This window comes from Melospiza melodia, chromosome 2, assembly GCF_035770615.1.
Source record: "Melospiza melodia melodia isolate bMelMel2 chromosome 2, bMelMel2.pri, whole genome shotgun sequence".
In the NCBI taxonomy this organism is placed as follows: Eukaryota; Metazoa; Chordata; class Aves; order Passeriformes; family Passerellidae; genus Melospiza; species Melospiza melodia.
This window is the reverse complement of record NC_086195.1, coordinates 117,623,597-117,651,491: the sequence shown is the minus strand read 5'-3', so window position 1 is coordinate 117,651,491 and position 27,895 is coordinate 117,623,597. Positions and strand designations below refer to the sequence as shown.

Below are 27,895 nucleotides of genomic sequence, written 5' to 3'. Positions count from 1 at the left end.
CAGCAGTGTGAATACTGCCCTTGGGCTGATGACACCATTTGTGTCCCACACGTATTGTGCAGTGACAGAATCTCCTGGCATCGTTCTGTTGAAGTCTAAACTAAATGTAATAAACTTTTAAAAAGTAGTACCACAAAGATGGCATTTCTTAATATATTTCTTTTTTATGGTATTGATGGGAAGTTGAGAATGTATTTGGATAGTAACAAAACATCAAACACAAGTATAAGACATCCAGACTACATGTTTTTCTAAGTCTTAACACAGAGAATGACATCTAACAAATTTCCTGTTATTCTGATTTTGACATTTTTGAATCCATGTTGTTCCAGCAAAGCTTGATATTCAGAGCCACTTCTCTCCTTTCCCTCTGTCTGCACAAGCATGTTCAAAGACTGCAGCAGAGCTGTGCTCCTGTTCTTCTTTTCATCATCCAACACCATTTCAGCCAGCAAAATTGCACAACCTAATTTAAAGAGAAACACATGCAACAGTTCTAATCCATTATCAGGCAAGAAAATTTCTGCTGCCATATAGAAGGGTGCAAACTACAAGACCTGGGTGAATTCCTTTATCATTTATGGATTTTCTCTCCTATTAAATGACTAATCCACTATTAAAGGAATAATCCACTCTTCTCACAAACCCCAGGAAATTCCCTTTCTCAGTATGGAGTGATCAAACACTCACAAGTCAATTCACATCTGTTTTCAGGGGAAAAGGGGATGACTTCTGTAGACTTGGCATGAGGACTATAGGAAACAGTAAGACAGGAATAGAGTTGCATCTCTTTGGGATTTACTGCTGCTTCACACTCATGTTGAAATGATGCCAAGCAGAGAGAAGAGTGGATGGCAAGCATTACAGAAGCAGAGGAGAAGTCAGTGTTTCTGTTCAATACATTCTGTATGTTATTTCTGTAGAAACTGAATTCTTTGTGGTGGGACTGACCTAAAGATGAAAGCAGAACTTAAATGATCTGATTTACAGTCTTCTTCTCCATATTCAGACGTGTGAGGGGAAAGGGAAGCCAAGAGAGGGCTACAGACAAAAGCATTACAATACATACTTGCCTTCGGCCTGACACCAACTGAGATCAAAATAGCAGAAGCTCAGAGTGATTTTATTATGAAGTGCAGCATAACATTCATACCTTTCTGAACTTTAAGACAATCTCCTCAGAGCCATTCCAACTTGTACAGCTCAGACATTCAATAATCATCATAACATTTTAAAACTTAACCCCCTCATTCTTCATGTCAGGAAAATTTCCTCAGTTATGTACATTGCTTAGAATCTTTTCAGTGTTAGACTATTAAATCCACTCCTTCTACCAGTCAGCAAAAGATATTCAGAGCAGCTGAAAAACTTAATTTGTGTATTAGTAAAATGAGCTTATAATTCCTCAGGTGACTGGGCTGCATCACATGATTGTAGAAGCACCTGAGCCTGAAACAGACCACAGGAGATCTATAGTCCAGCCTCACACTCAGAGCAGGGCAGCTCTGCAATCAGCTCAGCTTCTTCAGGACTGGCTTCACACATGGAAGCCTCCAAGGACAGAGATTCCACAACCTCCCTGGATCATCTGCTCCAACACTTAATTATCCTGAGAGTGCAAAGCTGTGGTACATGACCACAGACAGCATGCCCAAGGGACTAATTCTTAGTGCTGTGCATTAATCACAGAGTAAATGAAGGCTGGGTAGTAGCCAAACACATTCTATTATAATTTTACAGTCAGAGACATAGTACTTAGGGGCACAGTTTTAAAGTCTGTAACAGTTACAGGTGTGCCAATGTTAGGATTTGATTGTTTCTGACTCAAACAGCTTAAAGCAGCTTAAGGAACAGCATTATGAACTTCATGAGTAACTATGAGATGAGACACATCTGATTGCCAGAATGAGTCTCTCTCAACATACAAACCTGTTAAGCTAAAAGCAAGCTTCATGTCAATGTGGAAAAGAAACATTTTAAATTTATTCATTTGAATATTCAGCCTTATCTATTTTAAATGTCTGTAGAGATAAGATCAGTCAAAATTCCATTCATAGAAACCTTCTGCTAAGAATTAAAAACCCCAATGTGGCAAAGTCTGACATTTCCCTGATTTTGTACACCTGAAATTCTCTGTAGGGAGCCTGTTTCTCCTAATGAGATGAGCCACTGTGGCACTTTTTCTTTACCCATTGGCCAAGGAGCAAAGTAACTCCTGATTAACTAACATCCGGGCAGATGCAACTCTTAACCTTCCTCGTTAACTCTCTCTAATTTGCTGAGGTTGGAAATTCAGTACTGGCACAGCCTCTTGCACACTGGTTTACTACATACACATTGATGGACTGTTCCAGTTACTGGTTACTACTGCTGTACTAGCAACAGGCAAAAACCTCACAACTGATAGAAAGAAAGCTAGTTTGAAAGTGTAACTTTAGTTTCCAGAAAGGCTTCCGATACACTTTGGAAAGAAAAAATAAAAATCAATGAAGTATCAGGAAAGAAATAAACACTAGCAGAGGTGACATTTGTGACAAATTACTTGAAGAGATGGGATACAGTATGCAGTTCTCCAATTAAAGATTGAAGCATGAAGAAACTTTTATTTTTTTAAATTTTCATACAAGGTTTTATACATAAATCCTAAAACTCATCTCAGTTAATGAGACAGAAAGCAAATATGGCTATTCAACCATATTCAGAAAACCCCAGAAGTGGCAGCATGAAATATGAACAGCTCTCAGCTGCAGCCTGTGCAGGTACATACTGTGGCTGGAGGCCAGAGGCTGCTGAAGTTCCTCTGTGTCACTACAGCTATTGTAGGAGCATGTTTGAGGTTTGTTCCATTTTCACTTTTGCTTGTAGAAGAAGTGCTTTAAAAGACTACATATGAGATGTTTTTGAGCAAAGTCCCACACAGCAGTGAAAAAGAGGACTATCATTCCAAAATTCAGGCAGATGGTACGATATTAATTTTTTAATTTTTGATAAAAATTAGTAGTAACCACTGAATACACTGCAGAAGGAGAACTCTCTTTAATTTTATGGCCCAAGAAAACTAAGACATTGATGTAGCTCAGTACTAGTTTGCAGTTTTAACCTGACATGCTATACACAGCTATGCCAAGTCTAAGCTTAATACAGTATACAGAAGAACTGGACATTAAGGTATTTCACATGCAGGTGTTTCAGCCTGCCCCAGACACTTTTTAAAATGCACAGAATTCACTCTGGCAGAAGCTGCACTCCAGCTTGTATCCAGGGCCTGTAACAGCTATGCTTCAGACAAAGGGCCTAAATGATCCTCAGCTGCCAAAACAAGTTGGTTGATAACGGGTATATTGCACAAGGGGAGAAAATTCAGCATTCCAGATTGGTTGTGGGCACACTACAGTGACAGATTCTTCTTGAAGCACAGAACAGCATCTAATAAGTTTCCTGTGATCTTAATTTGTACATCTGTGAATCCGTATTTCTCCAGTAGCTGTTTATATTCTGAGCTGCTTCTCTGCTTGCCTTCAGTCATACTGAGGGATTGTAGCACAGCTACTGAAGGGTGTGTCTTCTGTTCATCAAGCACAGTTTCTGCCACTAGCAAGGCACTTCCTGCGTTTCCAAAACAACCAAAAGTGGTTCTGTGTCAGCTCAACTTTAAAGTGCTTTTTCAGAGACAATTACAGAGGTTCCCTCAGACTGATTTTAATGGTCTTCAGTGGAAATCAGTAAAAATTTACTTTCAGCTATCTCTTCCTGGAAGCTACCATTTAATTGTTAAAAACAAGGGAGAGTTTAGAGCACTGTCTCCAGAAGTTCAGATCACTTCCTGCCTATGCTCTTCAACTCAGCCTTGCTTTCATTTGAACTGAACTCCTGCAAGTATCTGTCAAACTTTGCATAAGATTAAGACAGTCACCCAAAATTTTCTTTCACAATTTATCATCAGGATTATAGCTAATGGGCGAGATCTTATTTTGCATCCTCTCCTCTGAAACAAATGTCAGACCTACACTTGCATTAAGGAATCAGGCTTTTCTGCTTTTTGTTTTCTTTGATCTTTAATGCTGCCTGAATATGAGTCAGCAGTGTGCCTTGGCAGTCTAAAGGGACAGCCATGTTCTGGGGTGCATCCAAGCACAGGATCACTAAATTCTGTGATTTAGTCAGATGATCACTAAACAGGTGATTGTCTCACTCTACTCTGTGCTGGCACAGCCTTGCCCTGAGTACTGTGTGCAGTTTTGGGCACCACAATATAAAACATATATATATGTGTGTGTATATATATATACATATATATACACACACATATTAGGCTATTAGAGACCATCCAAATGAGGGCCACAAAGATGGTGAAGGGTCTAAAGGGCAAGCCTTATAAGGAGCAGCTGAGGTCACTTGCTTTGTTCAGCCTGCAGTAGATTGATGGAAGACCTAATTGTGGTCCTCAACATCCTCACAAGGGGTAATGGAGGACAAGTACTGATCTTTTCATTCTTGTGATCAGTGACACGACTCAAGGAAACAGCATGAAACTAGGTCAGGGGAGGTTTAGTTTGGGTATCAGGAAAAGGGTTTTCACCCAGAGGATGGCTGGGCACTGGAACAGGCTCCCCAGGAAGTGATCACAGCACCAAGACTGCCTGAGTTCAAGGGGTGTTTGGGCAATGTTCTCAGGCACACACCCCTGGGGCATCCTGCATATGGCTAGAGGTTGGACTTGAGGATGCTGATGGGCCCCTTTCAACCCAGCATATTCTTTGATTCTGTGTGTAATTTTGGGTGCCTCAGTGTATGTGACCACGATGGTGAAGGGCCATGAGACCAAGATTCATGAGATGCAGCTGAGGTCCCCTGATCTGTTCAGACTGGAGAACAGAGGGCTGAAGTGTGACTTCATCACCATGTACAACTTCCTCAAAGGGAGCAATAGAGGGGAAGGTGCTGATCTCCCCTCTCTGGTGAACCAGTGACAGCACACAAGGAAATGCAACAAAGCATCAGGGAAAGTTCAGACTGGACATTTGGAAAAGATTTTTCACCCAGAGGGTGGCAGGCACTTAAACAGGCTCCCTAGGGAAGTGATCACAGCACCAAACCTGCTGGAGTTCAAGGACCATCTGGATGACGTTCTTAAGTCATATGAACTAGTTTTAGTTAAGCCTTCAAGAAGCAAGGAGTTCAGTTTGATAATCCTTATGGGTCACTTCCAACTTGAGATACTCTGATGATTCTATGATTCAAATGCAGTAGAAAGTCAAAAAGGCTGCATATTTCTCAGGGTATGTGTGCATAAAGTAGTACTGAACTTCAGCCAGTTTACCATATTCTGGACACTACTGAGATAGCAAAACAGCAGCAAAACAAACTGCTGCTGCTTGATTTACTCAAAGGAACTTCAGTTAGGCTAATTTTATGTATAGAAATAAGCACATGCTTAATTAATTGATGATACAGGGCTTAGGAAGAAAGTCTGGGCATGACAGAGACTGGGGATATGATACAGTTGCATGTGAAGCCTGCAACTATAGTAAAAGCTTATTATATATAGTTTTATTTGCAGGTTTGTTTCCTTCTTTTTATTAGTAGGTATCATAATGCAAGCCTACACATTCAGGCAAAAGCTACTATGACTGAACAAAAAATATCCTAAGTTCATACTAGAAAAGCATTACTCAGTGCTCATTAAAAGTACATTAACATGCACCTTGAAGTTCACAAGATAATAAAACATACCTGGTTTGCAAACAGCTGATATCTTGCTTAACAGCACGTGTATCTTTTCATCAGGCCAGTCATGAAGAACACGTGAAAGGATGTAAAGATCTGCTTCTGGAAGATTATCCTTGAAGAAGTCACCTGTTGGAAAACAGTTAGTACATTCCTACAGAAACCACAGAGTACATACTGCAAAAACAAGGCGCTTCAGCAGAGTACAAAAGTAACAAGAATGAACAGGTACAGTATGCCCTGATTTGCAGATAGGGAAAGTGTAGTTAAAGAGCAGATCATAGGCGAGAATTCTCTAACAAAACACTGGAGAGTAAACACAAAGCAAGGAAGGAGACAAAGTTCTTTGTGTCACCATTTTGAACTTGTCTAAAAATGAAATACCTCAGACAAGCACATGTAGCTTTTGCTTCCAGTGGTATTAAAAAACTTACTAATTCATACCTACTTAGCCACATTCTCCAAGCATTTTTTTATCCCCACAGTCTTGAAAAATACTATGTCCCCATTTAGCCTGGGTGAACCTATACTGCCTTGTACTAAGATATGTTTGGGGCTGCAGCAGCAGCAAAAGAGCCTGTTTGTGCTCAAGGACAAGAGAAACCAGAAAAATGATCATGTGCTACATTTACCTGACACAAATGTTACTGGAGCAGTGTGCTGTCCTGAAGGCTGAAAGTAAGAGGTGTTTGCAATGACTTCTGGAAGGTCGAATACTGTGACCTTGAGATTTGGGTATACTTGTACTAATTCATAAGCCAGAGCTCCAGTGCAACCTGTTAAGAGTTTAAAGAAGTCCATTCAATTATTTTCTCTCAGAATTTGCAGACATTTTTAAAGACAAGGCTGTATATAACATTGTGAAACAGAGGCATCCAATCAGAACCAGAGACAGACAGCTCAACAACGAACAAGACTTCCTGGTTGATAGAGCAAGGTTTTAAAGGTTGTGGAATGCAGGCATGACTCCTTACTGACACAGAATTGCAAATGTGACCTTTGATATCAGTACCTCAGGGTTTTTCTGGGGAGTATCAAAATGTAAATGAAAAGGCAAATACTTCTATTTGCTGAAGAAGAACACCTCTAACTGTTTAACATTTACAAAGCACTGATATATGAAATTTGACACTCTCCAGCATAGTAAAGATTGTGAAGTTCTGGAGTCTCTACACAAGTGGCAACAGTTGTACCAATACTGGGTTAATTCCTCTGAGATACTGTCCACCTCCTCAGGCACTAAATAAATTATTCTTCCTTCAATGGATCTTTCCCTATATAATAACACTTCCTCTGTGCAGTTCCAAGCACAGGGTTTCCTATAAAAAAAAGGGAATGCTAAAAAGCAGAGTTTCTTCAGGTATATCACTGGTCTTCAACATATTGATGGACATATTAGATATTAATAACTACAACAATACACAAAACAAATCCATTAGAAAAGAATCAAACTTTTGTTTTAGCAGTGCAGTGTTTCAAGTCTGACACCCCAGTAGTGGTGGTTCACTACTTGCATTACTTTTGGAGATCCTGGATGTGCCTAAGGAGAGCAACAACACTGCTGAAAATGGCACTCTCACCTCAATGCTGTATCACCTGAGCCACTATCTTACTTTCAGCCTTGAGCCATGTAACTGATTGAAACAAACATTCACTTGTCTTAAGCTATTCTAATACCATTTAGGTAACTCTGCTTTCAATTAGCTGCACTGCTCTTTTATCCTGACATTGCAGTATCAGAAAAACAACAGCAGATAATATTACTACAGCTCTAGTGAAGAAATACATGTCTTTTAAGTAATAAAATGCAGAACTGAAATCAAACTTTTCCCTTTATTGTATACAAGTTCAATTACAAGCAATACCTCCTAAATCACAAGCAGATTTAAACTGTGAAAGATCAAATGCTGTAGCCACATCTCTTGCTGTCAGGCGAGCAATGCTGTGCATGGCAGCCATAAAACGTTGCTTTACTTCCTGGCTGTGATAATAGTCCTAAAAAGGGGGAAAAGCAGCATAATTAAGGTTTATTTTCAGGGTTAATTAAAACTATGTACAACCAAGGCAGTAGGTGAACATTAGAATTCCCAAAATGAAAAGGTCCGTTAAAAATGCCACTGACTATTTGCTCATCCAAATCCTTTGCTGTAGTGATAAGCAGATTTTTGCATCCTCTCGAGAATTCTGATCCCACAGACACCTTGAAAGGACAGATTTAGGAGAATGAAAGAAAAAGTGCTTCTTCTTGATACCCTCACAAATTGCTTTCATTTCACTCAAGCATGTATTCTCCCATGATAGAAAGATAACTAGATAATTGGGCCATACCATAAATCAGAAATGCTAAAGATCATTCTGGTTTTGTTTTTTTTTTTTTTTTTTTTTTTTTTTTGATTAGGGAACAAACAAGCATTCAGTAGCAGAATCTCATGCCTTTACCTTTTCAAGGACACAAACACACAAATCCCTTTACCTTTCACCTTTATGCAGATTTCACCAGTTATTCCTGGCTTTGCAACTACCATGAAGTGGCAGTATCTCCAGGCTGTGGTGTGCATAGTGCCACAGGCAGCCCATAGATTCTGCTCAGGCACACCATCCTATACACATATGGAGCCCAGGTCCAAACTGAACACAAGCATCACCCAAGCAAAGTTGATAACCCAGATTTAACAAAGGATAAGCTCCAGTGGTTAATTAAACCACTTAAATTTGTATATAAATTTAGACATCTACTCCAACAGCTATCTTAAAGCAAAGTATCTTAATTCCCTTTAAAGATCCTTTGAATGATTTCCAACGGAATTTTTGTCCTCCAGTTATTTAAGTAATAACATGAAGCTGGCAGAGCTTTTAAGCCTCCAGAAGTCCTTATTTTGTTCCACTGACAATGTATGAGGGATGCAGACATCTCCTTCAGGAGACTGCCTTCATCACCATCTTGAAGTTTAATACAAATTAAGGACCTCAGGATGTAGTCTGAAGTACAATTTAAGCCAGCAGTGCTGTCCAAGACATTCTCCTGCTCACACTACCAGCTCTCTGCTTACACAGACACAAATATTTATGCCTCTCAACCTCTTCACCAGATGAGTAAATGACAAGTTAGGCTAGTTATACCCCTAAGTGATTCTCCAGTCTGATCACATCCACTTGGGCTAGCATTGGGAAAGGATTACCACAGATTGAAACAGAAAGCAGAAGGATTACAATTTTATCAGTAATAGATATCAGCTTGAAGCTTATACAAAACTAAAAAACTTCATTAAGGAGATTAGATCCCTTCTCCACTGCATCAACATGAACCAGCTTTGACTACACAGCACAGCCTAAACTGGATGCACATCACTATCAACTGACTGGCATCCAATATGGAAGGAGTACATGTGTGGTAAGGTACTATCTGGTATTATAAAAGGGACACAAATGTCAATTCATCAGGCCCAGAGGTTGTTCCGAGTGTCAGTGGGATGGGCAACACTTCATCTGGAGAATTTCTGTCAGCACTCAAATCTCCCAATATATTCTGTGATTGCTCCACTACTTCACAGCCTAAACTTGAAGGGAACAGAAGCCTGGGACTGGTGAATTGCATTGTTTCTCTACCATTTCTGAGACTGACAATTTTTCTTCAGACATCTCTATCTCCATTTGTCCCTAGAGCAGTTCTGGGCTCCTCACAGCTAGTTTTGATAGTAGTAAGAGTTTATATTACCTTAAATAGATCATCTGCTTTCTTTCCAAAGGCTCGATGATTCTGCCTGCTCCCTTCTTTGACAGCAAACTCCAAGTTTGTGAAGAGAGGCCAAAGGTGGTCGTTAGAATGGATAATGTAGCCATGAAGTGAGTATTTACCATCTGAGGTCAGGTAGGTATTTGCTGAGTCTGTATTACTGTAACCTTATGGGAAGAACACAGTTGTAACCAGCTTTGTTTCAGTACTTTGCAACTCTTGTTTAAAATCTGAAGGCATGTTTCCCTGCATAAATAACTAGTAATCCTGATTTTATCATCTATTACTAAAAATTTTGCACAAAAAGTAATTCTGAAAATCTTGTTATTTTTAAAGGAGCAAGTACTTTATTTCAAAAAAGAATTTAGATGCTGGAAAATGTAGATACACACTGATTTATTTTTTATTTTAAACCAGAGTACCTCAGTTAGATACCTAATATTCAAGGGACAGTATTAGATGTTGCTCATTATTGACTATTTTTGTTTAGATTATGACTGCTTCTTTCCTGAATTTAAGCTTTCTCCATTTTGTCTTTGGGTCTTTTTCATTTGTCTTGTCCTCTAACAGAGTTAAAAAGACTCCTTTATTTTCTTTTCTTTACACCTAATTATTTCAAGTCTTACTATGGAAATGATACACATGCAAACTTAGAACCACATAGTGTTGATTGAAAAAGTTAATGCTAATACTGACTCCCTCATTTACATACACATTCATGGGCTGTTCCAGTTAGGAGCACTAAAATTTAAGCTGTTGTCCACAAAGAGGGACAGATTGCAGAATTCTCCCCATTAAAAGCCTGATCCTCTGCTGAAGACTGATGGCACTGCTGCAGCAGGAAATGGAATTTGACAATCATTTTAGATAGAAACACAGAATCACTTCAATGGAAAAGCCTTCTAAGGTTATCAAGTACAACCTTTAACCCAGCACTGTTAAGTTCACCACTTAACCAGGTTCCCAAGTACATCTACATACCTTTTGAATACCTCCAGGGATGGTGAGGCAGCCACTTCCCTGGGCAGCCTGGTCCAGTGCTTGGCCATCCTTTCAGGGAAGAAATTTTTCCTAATATTCAATCTAAATCTCCCCTGGCATACCTTGAGGCTGTTTCCTCTTATTCTGCTGTTAGGTACTTGTAAAAAGAGACCATCTCCCACCTGGCTACATCCTCACACGTAGTTGTGGAGAACAATAAGGTCTCTTCTGACCCTCCTTTGCTTTATGTTTAACATTCCCAGCTTCCTTAGGCACTCCTCACCAGACTTACAGACTTACTGCAGACCCTTCATCAGCTCCATTACCCTTCTCTGGACACACTGCAGCACCTCAGTGTCTTTCTTGTCATCAGGGGCTCAAAACTGAGCACAGGATTCAAGCTGTGGCCTCACCAGTGCTGAGCACAGGGGCATAGTCACTGCCCTGCCCCTGCTGGCCACACCACTGCTGATAGAGGCCAGGATGCTCACTGGGCACCTGGGCACTGCTGGCTCATGTTCAGCTGCTCTTGAACACCACCAGGTCCTTTTCCACTGGGCAGCTTTCCAGCCACCTTGCCCCCAGCTTGTAGTGCTGCATGGGGTTGCTGTGACTCAAGTACAGATCTGAGCTATTACACTGTTCCCTGGGACTGTCCATGCAATCTTTTCTTAGAAATCTGGTCAGTATTATGTACAGAGAGCAAAAACAATCTAAGGTTTCCATACGGGAGACTTAAATGTGTTAATTACATAAAGCCTTCCACCACATGAAAGTTCCAGCTACTAATAATGAAGCAAAGGAATCCATTCCCTCTGCCCCAAATCCAAGTTACCCACAATATCAAGTCAGAACCTGTGACCTTAAAAGCATCTCTTCCAGTCCTGTCTGTCTTTTAGTATATACAGTTGCACAGAGGGTAAATTAATCACCTTGTGGTGTTTTCTCCAGTAATCCAAGAGAAGCACATGCATCAAGGAGTCTTTCAGTTCCACATACAGAGGCTCCAACATCATTTGCAATATCCACAGCCTTCGTTGGACCTTTATGTTTCAGATGATCAAATATCTTCAGCTTAGAGGCTACAAACAGAGCCTATGTGTAGGTAAGAAATTGTTATCATGCTGTGTTTAAAAGACTGAAATCAGAAAACAGAAGAATTATATTGTTTGCCTACAATTATTCTACACAACTACTGTTAAACTACTGCAACACAATTTCACAAACCTCCTAAAAATTGCTCCCTTCCTTCTCAGAGGGTTTCATTATCTTGGCTAAGTAACAGAACTTTTAACAATGGTGTTTGGGAGAGAAGGGAACTCACAGTATTCTGGAATGCAGCCTAAAAATTGTGTATGAAGACCCACTTTATTTATATATTCAGCACTTCCCCATCTGTATGGCTGTTTGACGAAATGGAACATTCTTAAGCATATGAACCGATACCAAAATTTGGTAATAAAAATTGTTACTAAAAAATGAAAAATTAAATTTGATAGACCCAAAGCATAAGGAACTCAAAAGTCTCCACCAAGATAGTGTAACAGCTTCAGTTGCTACAATACAAGTCTTTATTTTATCAAAATTAAGGAAAAAAACTCTAAAAGATTAAGAACAAAAAGAGTAATACTTCATAGGACGACTGTACTACAAGCACACCTTACCAGGATGTGTACACATGGGGACAAAAGAACAGCTAGTGCTTCATGGCTGCCTTAAATTGAAAACCTTAGCTGAACTTTTTTCAAGATATGCTAACCAAACCAGAGAGTAAAGTTAATTAAAAATAGTAATATATAGCTCTCCATTCAAAATTAATTTGCAATTCTACAGGTTCTGTATTCTGAAGCAGGTAAAACACCTAAAATCAAGGAACTTGCGGAGAGCACAATAGTGGAGGCAAATGCAGAAATCACAGAATCCACTTCTTTACAATTGCAAGCAACTATAATGAAATTTAAATCTAAAGGTAATTAAGGAAAGAAGGGCCTTGACATTCTGTTTAATAAAAATCAAAGGGAGAAAAATATTAACTTTGAGAGGTAGGTCTGCTACTGCATGTATTTATATTCTATAATCTTCACATCTTTTTATTCTATTTTATAACAACCTTAATAAGAACATATTGCTGGGATTTATTATAATTCAGGCTTTCACAACACTGAGCCAATCACACCTAGTTTACAACCAGATGGCTTCTGAGACCTGCCCAGTCTTTGGACTCATACCAACTGGAAACCATTAGAACAGGAAAAAGAAGGTGAGAAGATAAGGCAGAAAACTTGGCTGACCAACCCATTCAGTAATTCTCAGTCAAAAAAAAAAAAAAAAAAAAAAAGGAATTAAAGAAGAAAAAATGTAAAAGATATGAGTACAGATCAGACCATGTAAATTTTGGAACATCAAAGTTTTTTAACGTGCAGGTATTTAACCCTGATCTCCTCCTGTTCTGCAACAGAGTGGTTCACAGGGAAATAGACAGCAATGCCTTCACCTGTGGGAGACTTTACTCACTTTATAAAGTTCTTGAAGCAACACCCAAGAATCAAAATGAAAAAAACTTGAGAGTTTTGGTGGAAATAAATGCTTTTGTATAGTTATACCGATTCTGCAAATGGAAACATGATGAGTTTTGTCAGAATGCAATTCATCACTACTGGTAATTAATTTTACAAAGGTCCATTTAGTGGGAAAAAAATCCCACAAGTTCAACATGTGATTCAGTACTTCACACTATGACTTTACACAGGAGTAGTGAGAAAGTAAAGTTCTTTCTTTTATTTCCAGCTTCCACTGTCTTTCACTGCACGAAACTATTCAGCATCACATCACTGTAAACAGTATAAGTAATATACAGCCACACTCTGATGATTATCCATATTTGTTTTTACTTAAATGGAAGAAATGCTAAGCATCATCTCACCCATTCAAATATGTCCCTCCCCATAGGTACACAAGAAGTTCACAAATGCAGCACCCTCAAAGCCACTTTATTCCAAACCTCTCAGGACAGCTTTGTATGCCTACAAGCAGCACACCCACAGAACCACATGATCACACTACAGTCTTCCTCCAGAGCTGAGCACAACTCTCCACTGTTTCAGCAAAACTATTGTTCACTGTCTGGTGTGCCCCCCCTCCATTCATCTCCAAGTTGCTGGATCTTTAGCTCCGAGTTTGCATTTCACTGCCACTTGAGCACTTTTTTCCCACATCTTCCTAAAACACAAATAACTTGGAGACCAGTGACCTATTAGAAGGATCACTGTTCATTTCTTCTTCCTCTTCTTCACTATTGTCTTTGCCACACTGGAACTATGTAGAAAATCTGGAAGTAATTAAAATGTCCAGCTATGCATTTCTCATCAGGCCTGGCTGAAACACAGAGCATGTGACCTTGTTTGTGAGCTGCTATGAGTATGCCTCCATCAGATACAGCACAGATATTATCAGTTAAACACATCCAGAACATGAAACAGGTTATTAAAATTAATATTCTGAAGAGGCAGTAAAAAATTAGGATCTTCCACAGAATTCTAATGCAAAGCCTTAAAAATTACAAAGGAAATATAATATATACAATTCTTGTCACAGTGTTAAGTCAAGTGAGTTAATCACATTAAATTTTTTTTTTTAAGAGTATATAATTCCAGCTTGGTTGTGCTCTTCTGATCAGTAAAAAAAGAAAAATCTGCAAATTCTTTTCCCTCTCAACTCAAGGGATAAAATTATCCAATAGGTAACTGAAATTTCATAGAACACATAAAAGCAAATACAAAGGGACAAACCCAGCAATGTTTGCACTGCACCAGAAATTTCAGCTATTTAAGATTCTCCAGAACATCAGTGGTCCTTTTTTACTAATTACTAATACATTTCTTCTCCAGCTGAAATATTTCACAATACCTGCTGCATACTGAAGTCCAGTGAAACAAATGCCTCAGACAACCATATAATGAGTAGTTTTTTTTCCCCCCCTTACCTTTGAAGCTCTAAAACCATCCATCAGCTCTAGAATTTTGGATGGAAGTTTTGGTGCACTCTGTGACACTCCATTCTGATTTTCCAAAGGTACTGTAAAACCAGTTCTGACAGCAGAAGTGTTTTCAGAAGTGTAAGCAGCTCCTGAGGAATGCATCCCACTGTGGTCCAACTTACTAGCAACTTTGTGCTCTGTGAAATTTGAAGATTCTCCATCACTGAGGTTCTCAAAAGTGTCCACAGAAGGGATAGAGTCATACTTTTTATGTTGTATGTTATGTTTAGAGGGTGGATAGTACAATTCTGCCAGCTTTTTGCAGAAGCGATTCAGAGGAAATCCCACCACATTCAAGAAGTCTCCATGGACATACTCAACTAACATTCCACCAAGGGCCTGGATACCATATCCACCAGCCTTGTCCCTGAGGAAGATAAGGCAAAACCAACAAAGATCTAATCAAGGTTAAGAGCAGAGATATCACAGAACACTAATAATACACCAGAACTGCAGAGGCTAGAAGTCTAGTGTACCTAAGTTACAGGCAGACAATCTACCAGGTAGGCTCAACACTTCAATTTGTAAATAACAAGATAAATATAAGGATCAGAATTTCTATTAAGGATGAGGAGCCAAAGGTCTTGATGCTTCAGACAGTGCAAGTGAAACAGTCACCTAAGCAGCAGATGACTGCAGTCAGTGTGTTGCCATAGGTTACCAAGTCGTGGGCACCAAAAAGGTAACAACCAAAAAGTGTCACCAAGAGCAGCACTGCCACTGGGTCACCAGATGCATAATGACCCTCACCCAATTCCACAAGAGGCTGGAAAGCCTTTAGGTCCCAAAGGAGCTGAATAAAGATGACCTTTTAGAACTCAAATTATTACAGAAAGCATCTTGCAGATCTCAGTCATAGGAATACCTAAAATGAGGATTGGGAAGACAAGACTTTCTTGGAAAAGAGCAACCTACTCAAATAAGATCCACTACTCTATTTAGCCCTATCCATCCATCTCTTGTGCAACCATCTGAGACAGAACAGAGTTGTGGTTCACAACACTCTGCTCTCAGATGTCATGGTAATACTGGTAATTTGGCACGAGAATGTACATGCACAGAAACTAACCCTGGAAATCTAATTTGTCTTTAGGTGTAATTATGCAAATTCCACAGATTGGAATGGAAATATGTACAAGTCAGATAAGCTGCAGGAGACCCAACAATTTTACTGTTCTAATACAAGGAACAAGGCAGTTAAAAGTATGTTTCCTACATAACAGCAGAATCTGAAAACCTACGTCAGCAAGCTTAGAAACCAAAGGTCAGTCAGTCTCAGATCCATTAACTTAAGGTAGTATGGAATTACACAAACTGCTTTAGAAAGAAGGTCATTACAAAAAAAAAAAATTATCAGTAATTTTTTCATCTTACATTTGATCAGAAACATCTCCATTTTTAGTACTTATCTCTGGATTCCCTTTCTAAATAGCAGGCTAAAACAATGAGAGGAATCAGTATACCAGCAAGTAGGATTTTCTGAATTGCTATAAATTGTGGAATAGGGATTTTCCTTTAATCTTGCATTGTCAGCACTACCTTATAACTTTGTCATTGTTTAAATTATTTTTTCTTTTATAACGTTCTTATGATTTACATCAACTTCATTAGGAATATTATAATGACTAAAATGTCTTCTCATTTTTCAATGAAGTTATAGTTATTTTGGTATATGCCTACAGGTAGGCAAAAAACATTATAACCATCAAAAGCAGCAGTATCATACCCCCAGCAAGAAGATTAACAGAAATGGCTACACATTTATTTTTCTACAACACTATGTTCTGGAATGGATCCTGAAAAGAACTTTTATAATCTACATTTTGTTCCTTCACAGTAAAATGTGAAGCAGTAGAGTTGAAGGCTCAGTCATCACCTCCTTACAAGACTGGAGTAGAGTCCTTTAGTTTCACTGCCATTAGAGGAGAGCTACTAAAACCACATCAGTTTTCAGGCTAGCAGTTGTAAGCAGAGACAGATAAAGTTGTTCATAAAGGAAAGATTACAAAATAAAAAGCTGGGTCAAAGTCTACTCATTATACAAGCCCAAAACAGTGAGGATTACTGGGGTACAGCCTTCTTTCTACAGATACACAGAAAAAAAGGAAAGAGACTGCCTGCAAGGAGAAAATCCTTGCTTAGAAAGAGGAACAGGAATAAAATAAAAAGCAAAACATCTTTCTGAAGCCAAAATTTGAGGGTTTTTATAGCCTCATCACAGACTACCTTGAGACAGCAATTTCCCCTCCTTCCTTACCCATACTTTACATCAGCTATGTATTTCTAGTATTACTCTGTCACCAGTGATTGACTTAAATACTATATGCCAATTTTCTTCTTCAGTCCCATCAAGAACCATCACTGTCATCTTCCTGTCACCTCTCAAGAGATGACTAGATTATTTCAGACTCCTGTAACTGGAAGTGGATGAAGGAAGGTGCAATAAAGTATTGCACATCTGGGTATGGACCCTACTGCATATGGTACACTTTTTCTTGATAGAAAAATAACTCAATTTAATCCTTAAAGAGAACTAGTAATTTTTGTTTTATTTTTTCATGTGATTATTAAGTCTTGTATTATTTCAGAAAATTATTTTGCCATGTAAATTAAAAAAAAAAAAAAAAGTAATGGTCACTTTTTGTTTAGAAAAACCTGTAGAATAGTTTTTTTATGTGTTTAGAAAAACCCATAGAATCATGTAACCTGTATGAGTGGACACGGAGAAGGGAACAAAAATAACCAAAAAAACAGTGCTGTGAGATACTTCTCCTTACTGAATTTTGCAAAATTTATAGGACACCGCGCTTAGTAGTTCCTTTGCAAAGTTGGAACAATTGCTTCCTATTATATAAACATAATAGGAACATATATAAACAGGATTATAGAAACAAAGATCAATTTGCTTCAGCCTCATAGAATAATAAAATACATTCTCTGAACCTGTGGTCCTTGAGAAACCCTTGATGACACACTCCTTTTCCAGGAGAATGAACAGAACAACCCAGCACTGCTCATGAGCCGTTTTGGTGTAGCAAAGTACTGCTAAAGATATTTGCTTCCAGAGGAAATACTCTGAATATTCCAAAATAATTTTCAATTTCACAGTCTTCCTAAAACTCCATGGTCATTTCTCCTTCAAACTGCAACTTTATGGCTCACTAAATCTAAAGATCATACTAACTAGCATAGTAAACATCACCTTCCAAAAACTTATGTAGGAATTTATTACAAGCTGCAGTCTTGCCAAAACATTATCTCCATATTATCAAATTAAAAAATCAGTCTATTCAATAAGCTGTCAACCTTACATGTTCACCAAGTACTCCTCATTTATACATAAGCATTGAAGTATATCCAAAGTCCACAGTGCTTTCTTTTCCTCAGTAAAACGTGGCTTTATTGTTTTATAGCACAAATGAGTTTAAAAACCACCACAATTTCTTACATGGTCAGAATTGAAGCTACAGGACAAAAGTTCACATCAGATCACCTGATATGCAGTCCATAGTGCTAACTATGCCTTCAGGCAGGTCCAGCTAACACAAAGGAAAGACAAATTCCTTTCCCTTGTTGTCTCCAAATAAGTACTTTTTTTTTTAAAGCAATCTAGTGAACTTCATCTTCGGAGCAGTAATTAGGCATTCTATTCTCATCCTATTTTTTCCATGGAATAACTGTTGTCTGGTATATTGCCTTTGTAAATGTTGCCTATATAGATCAGTAACTATATTACCAGTGTAGCAGAAACGCATAAACTGAAGGACAATTTTGACACAGTAACACACACAAACCGGGTGTTCACTTTTCACAAGGATTAGTAAAAACTAAGCTGGTGTTCCTTGCATTGGAGTAGTGATTTTGATAAACTAAATGAGTCAAGTTCTAGGTTTCTCCCAATACAGTTCCATGATGCCCTGATTATTCAACACTACCTCTTTTCACCTGTTTGTAATGAACTATGCATTGTCTTGGGCATTGAAGATCCCTGAATGGTTCTGCTAACAGAAAGATAATTGTACATTGCACAAGTGCTTGCTTAATCCAGAGTATTTAAAGTCTTCACTTTTCAAAATCACTAGGGTTCTAAAAAGGTAGCTCACTTTCACTGGAGAAATGACAGCTTTACACAAGAACAAAATAATAGTGCCCTTGCATCACCCATTCTATCATTTCTCATATACACAGAACAAAATTTCACAGAACACAGAATGATGTTTTACACTGGCTTAAGAATGTACCCTAAGGACTATTCTCAAGTGTTGTGTGGTGGCATCAGGGTCTTACTTACATTGGCTCTCCACTGTGAATGTACTCCCATAAGAGCTCTTCAGACAGCTCAGAAAATTTTACTTTAGTCTCTTCATAGAAATCAGTGACTTCCATCTCTAACTGATTGTCTACAGAAAGAAACGGGAATTGTAGTTTAGAGAGCATAAAATCTAGGTTGTATTTCTTAATCATTTTACAATTTTGCTTGAGAAAAATTAAATATATTGTACAGATGTATGTCTTCAGGGACAGTGGATTCAACTTTCTCAAAACAGTAAGTTTGCATTTTCAGCCTCTGCAGTCCTGTCTCAGAGATAACAGACTGCTCTTCCTGTGTGGAATATACTCTTAAATTACCAATGCTTACACAAAGCTATTTATGGATGCTGGCACACACATCCAGCACTGAGTACAAAGAAGGTTACAGCCACCATTTCAACTTTATGAGTGTTGTCAAAGAACTCTGAACAACATATCAGAGTTCAACATGTAGCTGTCATAAAAGTGGGTACACGCAGCTGCACGTGTACTTCAGACTTGGGTATCCAGCAGTCCCATCAGGAATCATCACTGTCACCTTCCTACCATCTCTGAAGAGATGACAATATTATTTCAGACTTCTGTAGCTGGAAGTGGATGAGGGAAGGTGAAATAAAGTACTGCAGACCTAGGTATGGACCCTGCTGCATGTGGCCCTGCTGTCACTGCAGACAGAGGCTTTTCCAAAACATGTTCAAAAGGTAACAGCCTTGCACAGATGAGTGTGCACATTGCAGATTATTAGCTCTCTCTACTCTTTTCTATAAACACCAAGCATCTCCTGCTACCACAGTTCTGGTAGCAGTAGAAATGCTTGAGGAGGAGTAAGAAATATCTACAGTACAGACCAAAGGAAGAGTGCCAACCAATCTCTAACAGTGATAGTGTGTGAAGCTCAAACAAAATAAGAAAATTGGTGCATATGAAGACAGATTACCACATCTTTCAGTATTGATAACAAATTCTAATAAAAAAAATCATCTTTAGCAGGTTAAAAAGCACATTGTAATTATAAACTGTAAATACAGTTTATAGTAATTCCACAAAACTGTTTTATTGATTGCATCTCTTGGGGTATATAAAGGTATATTGCTATTCATCTGACTGTGATGCAGTTCAAATTTGTACACTTCAAATGAGATATGCTGTTACAGTATCACTACTACAGCTGGGTGCACTTAACCTTCTTCCTAGAGTAAAGAGTTAAAGGTGTTATTTATATTGCTGGGTTGCTCACAGGAACATGCCCTTTGCTGTGGGCAAAAGAAATAAAACATGTTTTATTTCTTTTGCAGCAGCTCTCCCTCTACTGTACTAGCATATTAGCAGTACTGCAATACTAACTTTAATTCCGTTTCACAAGAGTTAAGAGCAACCATTCCAGAAAAAGTCAAAAACTGTTGATTTGTGTACAGAAAGCCTACGTCCAGTGAAATGTCTGCAAAAGCTCTACTAAAAGACTACTGGCACAATTATCAGACAATGCCCTTCAAACACTCCTCAAATTCTATTCATGGTAGTTTCCATAAAAATGACTCACTTTCTCTATACATTATGTGATAAGGAACATTGGAGTATTGCTCCCTACAGCTTCTTAACAGTCTGAGGTACTAAGCCTCAACTGATCTAAGCACAACACAGAATGAAGTTGAAATGGATCACATTCAGCTCAGTCTCACGGTTTACAGTACCTTACTTGAATTTAATTTAGAATATTCCACCACTTACACTGGCCTTTCAATTAGTCTCACAGCTTTCAGAGACAGTACTTCTGAACTCCACTGTCTTGTCACTTTCCCTTCTGTGTGAAAACTGAATACAGGAAGAAGGCTGGCTTTTGTGGGGAGTCTTTAATTTTTATTTCCATAAGGTAGTTTTTGAGTACAAAACCAATTCAGACTGTATATGAAACACTTTCATCCTATTTCTTTACTTGTACAAGCTATCATGAGAGTAGTTTTTAATACAAATACTGAGTTGTAATAAAATGACACATACCTTTACTGTGGCAGTGTATAATAGCCACTCCTGTGAAAACACTGTGCTCTTTCCCATTTAACCTGTTGGGCAAAAAATGTCCATTAAGCAACAGTCCCATGAAATATTCTACATGATTATATTGCTACAGCCTGAGAAGCAGACCATTTCATTAATGTATCACTCAATGGATCTGACATGCATCCTAAAGAAACAAATTTTATTTCAATATTCCTGAAAAGGTAATGGCAAAACACAAAAAAAAAATAAAAATCACATAAACTACCAAAAGCTGCAGTCATTTCAATTCTCTGAAATACCACTTGTATAAGAGTAGTCCATGGTATCAGCTCATTCACTGTACATCAGAAATGTGACTATTTCAAATGCATTAGAAAAGGCCAGTTGGCATAAATTCTACTGTTAGGGCTATCTTCACTGAAAGGTGGCAATAAATAGCTGGGTGAAGTAACTCAGACTAAACATGTAATAGGGAACTAGAGCATATGTTCTCATTTCATCCAGACTGGTCCCCAGAGATCCCATGGCAAGCCGGAGTGCAGAGGAAGAGCCCAGATTCCCTTACCCCTGGCTCTCACTTGTAGTGGCTCCAGAGTGCCACACTGTGGCCAACTAGTTGTGAGGACTTTATTACCTGCTGTGTAAGCAACACATGTATAATAGCAAGGGAATGTGACTCTTTGAAGAGACTATTTAAGGAATAATCTTGTAAAGACTAAGCAGGATATTTCTGGATGAGATCAGAAGCATCTCACATGCTCTGTCCCCCACGAGATTCCACACCAAATTGTAAGATGAAACTGTGTGAAAATTTTCACTTGACACCTTGGATATATGCAAAGATGCATCATCTTGTCTCCCTTTTTTCCTGGAGTTCTAAAAAGCTAAATATTTAAGTGCTTTTCATATCCCTAATTAAGAGATTGACCTACTAAACTTACAACAAACAAAACCCCAAAAAATTTGCATGTATCCCTTCTGTGGAACCCTTTTGAGAATCTAAGTGATGGAGAGAAACTGCATCTTCAAATTTCATATCTTACTTAAAACTACAGACCTGGATAGCATCCTGTAGGCATCTTGCTTATCAACTGGTTTCTCCAGGATCTGCTCATCCACAGACTAAAACAGAAAAACAGAGTGAGTATGCTGCTTTTTCTCACTTCTCAAAAACTGAGATCAGAAATGATGTTCATATCATGATTTCAGCCAGGGCTTCAAACGTGAGTCTATTGAGTAGAGCAAGAAGCACAAATACTTTGGTACAACAGGTTATTTAGTGTCAAGCACACGAGTGCCATACTCCACCCTCCAATGGCTGCACCTTTCAAACAAAAGGATAATTCAACTTTTTATGTCCTTAACAGTTCACTGTCTCTGTGAAGATGTCACATACAAAGTGACCTCCTCCTACAAGGCACAGCACAGGACTGTTCACATGATCTGGACTTCCTGACAGACAAGCCACCTGAGAACAGAATTTCCATTACATATAAGGAGATCCAAGGCAATATTTATGGCAGTATTAGTGTCCCCAAAACCAGCAGCAAGGCTTCTAGCTCTCAAGAGTTCAAAAATTACCTTGTTGGGGGAAAAAAAGCCCTAAAAGCCACATCAACACATCCCAAAAAGAGGTATTATAATGCAGGTCTAACTTCACAGTGAAGGCAGCTTCAAACTTAAACCTAAAGATATAAGTATTTTCTACACTTGTCATAAACGAAAATAATGCAAAATCACTAAAGACTTCTTACCACAATAGTGTCTGCTCCTATGACAACATCAGGTGTTCTCATATGCTTCTGCAAAAGCATAAGAAGGCATTTGTCAGAAGATGGAAAGAGAACAAATTTTTTTAAGATATAAGGTGAGAAAATAGCAGTTTACTGGTTTAGAAGCAAGGCTCTACACTGACCTGTAAGCAAGACACTATTTCTCCTTTTGCACTTTTTGCAAAATAGTAAACATTTATATCACCATAAAAGTGAGGCTTGAGCACACCATTCTCAAGCCACAAATTTGTCCAAATACGTTACTGATGAATAAAAGCATCCAGGAAATAAAGTGCATTCTCAAAAGTCATTCTGGTCTTCAAGGTGGCAAACAATTCCTTTAAAGAAGTGCCTAGTACTCGGAGACCAGAGAATACAGCCCTCGAGGATCATTTCTCCAGGCAAAATTTTACTGAAAAATAAATCCCCTTTTTTTAGCTACACTTTGTGTTTTTCCCTTAAAAGGGAACACAATCTATTTTTTTAAATATGAGAGGTAGCAATATATAAAAATTCCTTGTAAAACTTTCTTGATTTTAAACAGTACCTGTCCTTATAGCTAAGTTTTGATTTACCTGCATATTACAAGGCATACTGCTGTTACTTATCACAGCATGACATGAAGCCTGTCTGTATGACCATTATAACAAAACATTTATAGGGAGGCAATTCTTCTAGACAAAGACTTGATGTGCTCTAAACTGTTTAATGATATCTAGAATTAGTTCTACTAATTCCTGTATGAAGAAGCATTTTGAAATCCACTGAACCAGCATTATCACCAGCACAGTGTTTTGCAATGAAAGCCCAAAGTAAGTAATTTATTGAGGTTGTGTTTAAAATCCATTCTCCTATGCTGTACCACTGTCTGGAAGGTAGTTGACAGAAAACTGGGTAACAATTTACACTGGAGATCATGCAATATTTGCTTTGAAGAATGGTGACATCTGACAACACTGTTAAAGTGTTCAACATTCCTTTTCTGCTGCTAGAATAGGATCAGCAAACACCCCTCTCTTTCAGAGCTATATTATTAAGAAAATACTATGGTCCATTTGGTGAGATTTAATCTGCTCAACTTTTAAACAGGTTCTGGTAGCAAGCCTTATGTGGGCCTTATGTAGCAAGCCTCTGGTGAGCCTTATGTGTTCAAACAGTGATCACAGCCAAGGGCATAAATCAAACACCACTGCAAGTGTAAGTTGCATCACTGGTTTTGATAAAATTTACAATACAAAATGGATGCCTTACCTAACAGAATCTGAAATAATATCAATTTGTGCCTTCTTAAAATTAGATAGACAAATTCTGTTTTAAAACATTTTGGGCAAAGAAAGAGTAATTTTTTTTCTGCTTTCATCCAGTACCACCATACTCACAACTCCTGAGCTATTCTTGTCATTCCTTTAGTGAAAGCTACTGCAAAGCACTGGAATCCCATCAGTGTTTTTCTGTGGAGTCTGTCTCCACAGCCAAAAAATAAATCAAATACGTGGAATGAGGTCAGCCACACACATGACTGTTCAAAAAAATATGGAATATGCATCCCATACAAGAGTAGGTATGGTGCTGACAAAAGATGCAGGCCTCTTCATTTTGTGGAAAGCCTGAACTGCAGGCATTAGACTTCTGATTAGGCAATTTCAAGACACCATCTTTCACAAATGACAGGAAAACATACATTAGCCTTCAGTGGAGAAAAAGGACTCAGAGATCACTTACGCAGTGCAAGCAAATTAAGTCCCAGTAACATGTACCACCTAAAGACAAAAAGCTCATTGCATAATAGTTACTAACTTACTAAATGCATTCTGTTTGCTACTTCAAGAGCTTTCTGTTTTGCTGTTTCCACAGCATACTCATAAGGGGCTGTAAAAGATGACTTTTCTAGTGTCTCCTTAAACCAGGATGGAACCACCTCAAACCGCAGGCCCTGTAACACAGGAAAGTGATGCAGTCAATCTGACCTCATTATTAAACACTACTCCCAAGGCATCTTAAGCAAATAGCAAATTTGACATCTGCTTTTTACATGTTAATACACCTCCCCCCCAAACACACACAAAAAAAGTCCCCAGTGCTTCTATCAGTGTCTAGTCCATACATATCTTTTACAAGCAATCTAAAACAAAACAAGCAGAAAGCTTATATTGGTGTGTATATTTGATTTTGCCCATATTTATTAGAACCTAATCACATTTGTAATTTCATTATTCTTTTCATATAAAAACTAACAGTATAAACTTAGACACTTCATAAACAAAGGATTATATTACTTGATTTTTTAAACTGAATCCACGAATAGCACTTCACTCATGCAACAGTAGTGCACATTCTTATAGGAGCTTTACTGCACTTTATGTGTCCTTACACACATGATAAACAAAAATCAAAACCAGACAGTTTCTGATTGGTTTAATCAAACAATGCCCAACTGTTCTTCTAACTTTTTGCTCTAGGTTACACCTGCACATTTACTGCACTCAGCAGGCATGCTGTGTTTCTAATAGCTTGGTGCATGACTGAACCTCGGTGCTTCTCCACACATCCGTATTTTGAAGTTATTTCTTCCACTTTAGTTCAATTTATCGGGAGAATTAAGAATGGTAATACTAAGCAAGCTAAGTTCGATAGGTGATACCCAAGTGCTATTCAAAAGCCTCCCGCAGCCCACCTAGCGAGGCGCACACGTTGCTCCGCAGGGGCTGAACAGTCTCAATGACAGGTTACAGCCTCCTTTGCTCTAACCAGTGCATTTCAGAAAGGACACATCTCCTTTACCACCCCGCTCCCCTCCCACTGCTCTCACGGGAGGCGTCGGGCCCCGCAGGCCCGGCCGGCGCTGGCAGCAGCCGCAGCCCCCGGCCCGTGCGAGGCCAGCGGCCGCGGGCCGCACTCACCACGTTGGTGAGGATCTCCTGCCGGCGCGGCGAGGCGCTGGCCAGCACCACCCGCTTGCTGACCAGCTTCCCCAGCACCGGGTTCAACACCATGGCGGCGGCGCACGGCAACTCTCAGCCTTCGCTCCGCGCTGCTCGGGGGCGGGGAGGAGGCGGCGGCGGCTTTATGTGGCGGCGGGGCCGCGGGGCGGAGCCGGGTCAGGCCGGGGCGGAGAACCTCGGGGCCGGATCCCTGCGGCACGGGGCGGCCGCGTGTGGGGAGAGTGGCTCGGAGGCCAACCTGCCGTGAGGGAAGGGTTGCAGCTGTCCCGGTCATCCCCTGCCCACCAGCTGACAGCAGCCTTGAAACGCAGAGTCGGTCAGATTGGAAAGGACCTCTGAGATCGAGTCCAATAGACCATGACACTAGTCCAGTTTTTCCTTAAATACCTCAAGGAATAGTGACTCCACCTCCTCCTTGGGCATTCCATTCCAGTGTTCAATCACCCCATCTGTGAAGAGATTCCTCCCTGTGTCCAACCTAAACCTTCCCTGGCACAGCTTTAGGCCATTTCCTCTTGTCCTGTTGCTGGTTGCCGGGGAGAAGAGGCCGACCCGCCTGGCTACAGCCTCCTTTCAGGGGGTTCCAGGGAGTGATAAAGTCCCCCCTGAGCCTCCTTTTCTTCAGGCTGAACAACTCCAGCTCCTTCAGGTGCTCCTCACAGGACTTGTGCTCCAGACTCTTCATCAGCTCTACTCCCCTTATCTGGATCCACTCCATCACCTCAATGTCCTTCCTGAATGGAGGGGCAGAGAACTGACACTACTCAAGAGGTGGCCTCACCAGTGCTCACATAATGTGTAACATCCCATCCCTTTGCTCCCCTAATGCTGGCATGAGTGTTTGGAAAAGAGGTGTTATCACTTCTTAGCTCAGAAGGAGCCCTAACATAAGAAGGACATGAAAGTTTTGGAGCAAGTCCAGAGGAGGCCAGGAAGTCGATCAGAGTGGGAGGACCTCTGCTATGAAGAGGGCTGGGAGAGCTGGGGCTGTTCTGCCTGGAGAAGGTTTCATGGAGACCTCAAACAACCTTTCAGCACCTGAAGGCCAAAAACAGGGAAGTCAGAGAGAGACTTTTCACAACGGCATGTAGTGATAGGATGAGAAGTAATGGGTACAAATTGAAAGAGGGGAAATTTAGGTTAGGCATTCGGAAGAATCTTTGAGGTCCCTTCCAACCCATACCATTCTATGATACTGTGACTCCATTTTCATCATCACCTGTTGCATTTTCGCCAAACTTTAAATATCCCTTATTTGGCCTTTTAAGTGAAAAAGTAGTAGAAAAAGGTCATAAAAGCTCAGATTGCTTTCAAATAGTGTGATGCTGCATGCTTTCTCAGTTTGCTTGGAAGAAAGTGAAATCTATCCTCCAGCATTAAAAATATGTCCAGTCGTTAAAACAGCAGTTTGCATTGCATATTTGGATCTTCTGACACCTGTCTCATGGACCATGTGTCTCATTTGCAGAGCCAGGCTCTTCTCTATTGCCAAGCAATAGCGAAAGACAACAGGCAGAAAATGATGCTCAGGAATTTTCACCTCAGTATGGGGAAGGGGGAAGAAGTTTAATGTGCGGTTGACCATGCACTGGGACAGGTGGCCCAGAGAGATTGTGGTGTCTCCCACATTGGAGATATTCAAGAACCATCTGGACTCAATCCAGTGCAATGTGCTCTAGAGTGGCCCTGTTTGAACAAAGAAGTTGGACCAGATGATCCCTTCCGATTCCCATTCTGTGGTTCTGTGGTTTGTGTTAAGGGTTGCCAGCCCAGTGGAGGTGAGACTGTCACAGCCCCATGCCCCAGGTGCCCCCAGCAGCAGGGCTGAGCATGAGTTCCATTGCCAGCAGGCTGACATGCACGCACTGTATGGCATGTCTACTTGGAGACATGGAAAACCACCTGGAGCAACATGGACAGGGACACTAAGAACTCACACAGGCACAAACACCACCAGGAGTCTTTGTTCCCCTCTGGCTCATCAGGATGAAAAACCTTTTTGTATGTGCACACATTCCCCTACCTACCTTTCACATATGTGGATCCCCCAATGGCACAACTTTGACAGGGCTCCTGTGGCACCTGGAGGGGCTGGGACAGGGAACTCTGTTGGCCTTGTGGGGCTGGTGGGGCTCCCCTCAGGCTTGGGCCTCCTGCTCCTGTCATGGTGCATGGGGACCAGCCATTTGTCACCATAACCTGACAGGTTGTATATAATCCTAGCTACCAGGATGTAAAGCTTGAACTTTGTTGTTTGTTTTTTTTTTTTTAAGTGGTGATGGTGACTTGAGAGCAGAATTGAAAATTTAAAGACATTTTTTCTCAAGTAATTACAAAGTAGAAAGAACCTAGGGAAATGATGTTGAATTGAAAACAGAAATAAAAACTTAGATTA

At 39.7% G+C, this 27,895-nt stretch overlaps 1 protein-coding gene across 2 annotated transcripts; it reads right to left on the bottom strand.

Annotated features, from left to right (window-relative positions):
- Positions 1-226: 226 nt before the first annotated feature.
- Positions 227-25,602, bottom strand: ASMTL (acetylserotonin O-methyltransferase like). Of its 2 annotated transcripts, none has more exons than XM_063149689.1 (13): positions 25,459-25,602; positions 24,360-24,491; positions 22,541-22,588; positions 21,844-21,908; positions 20,787-20,848; positions 18,769-18,877; positions 14,424-14,844; positions 11,374-11,536; positions 9,443-9,627; positions 7,593-7,722; positions 6,360-6,503; positions 5,734-5,856; positions 227-466 (listed from the first exon to the last, which is right to left on the bottom strand). In XM_063149689.1, the coding sequence occupies exons 1-13, from the start codon at positions 25,549-25,551 to the stop codon at positions 252-254; spliced, it is 1,890 nt and encodes a 629-aa protein (XP_063005759.1). In that variant the 5' UTR covers positions 25,552-25,602; the 3' UTR covers positions 227-251. The 2 variants fall into 2 exon arrangements, with proteins under 2 accessions (XP_063005759.1, XP_063005758.1); XM_063149688.1 differs by lacking the exon at positions 227-466 and adding an exon at positions 482-3,606.
- Between the last annotated feature and the right edge of the window lie 2,293 nt (positions 25,603-27,895).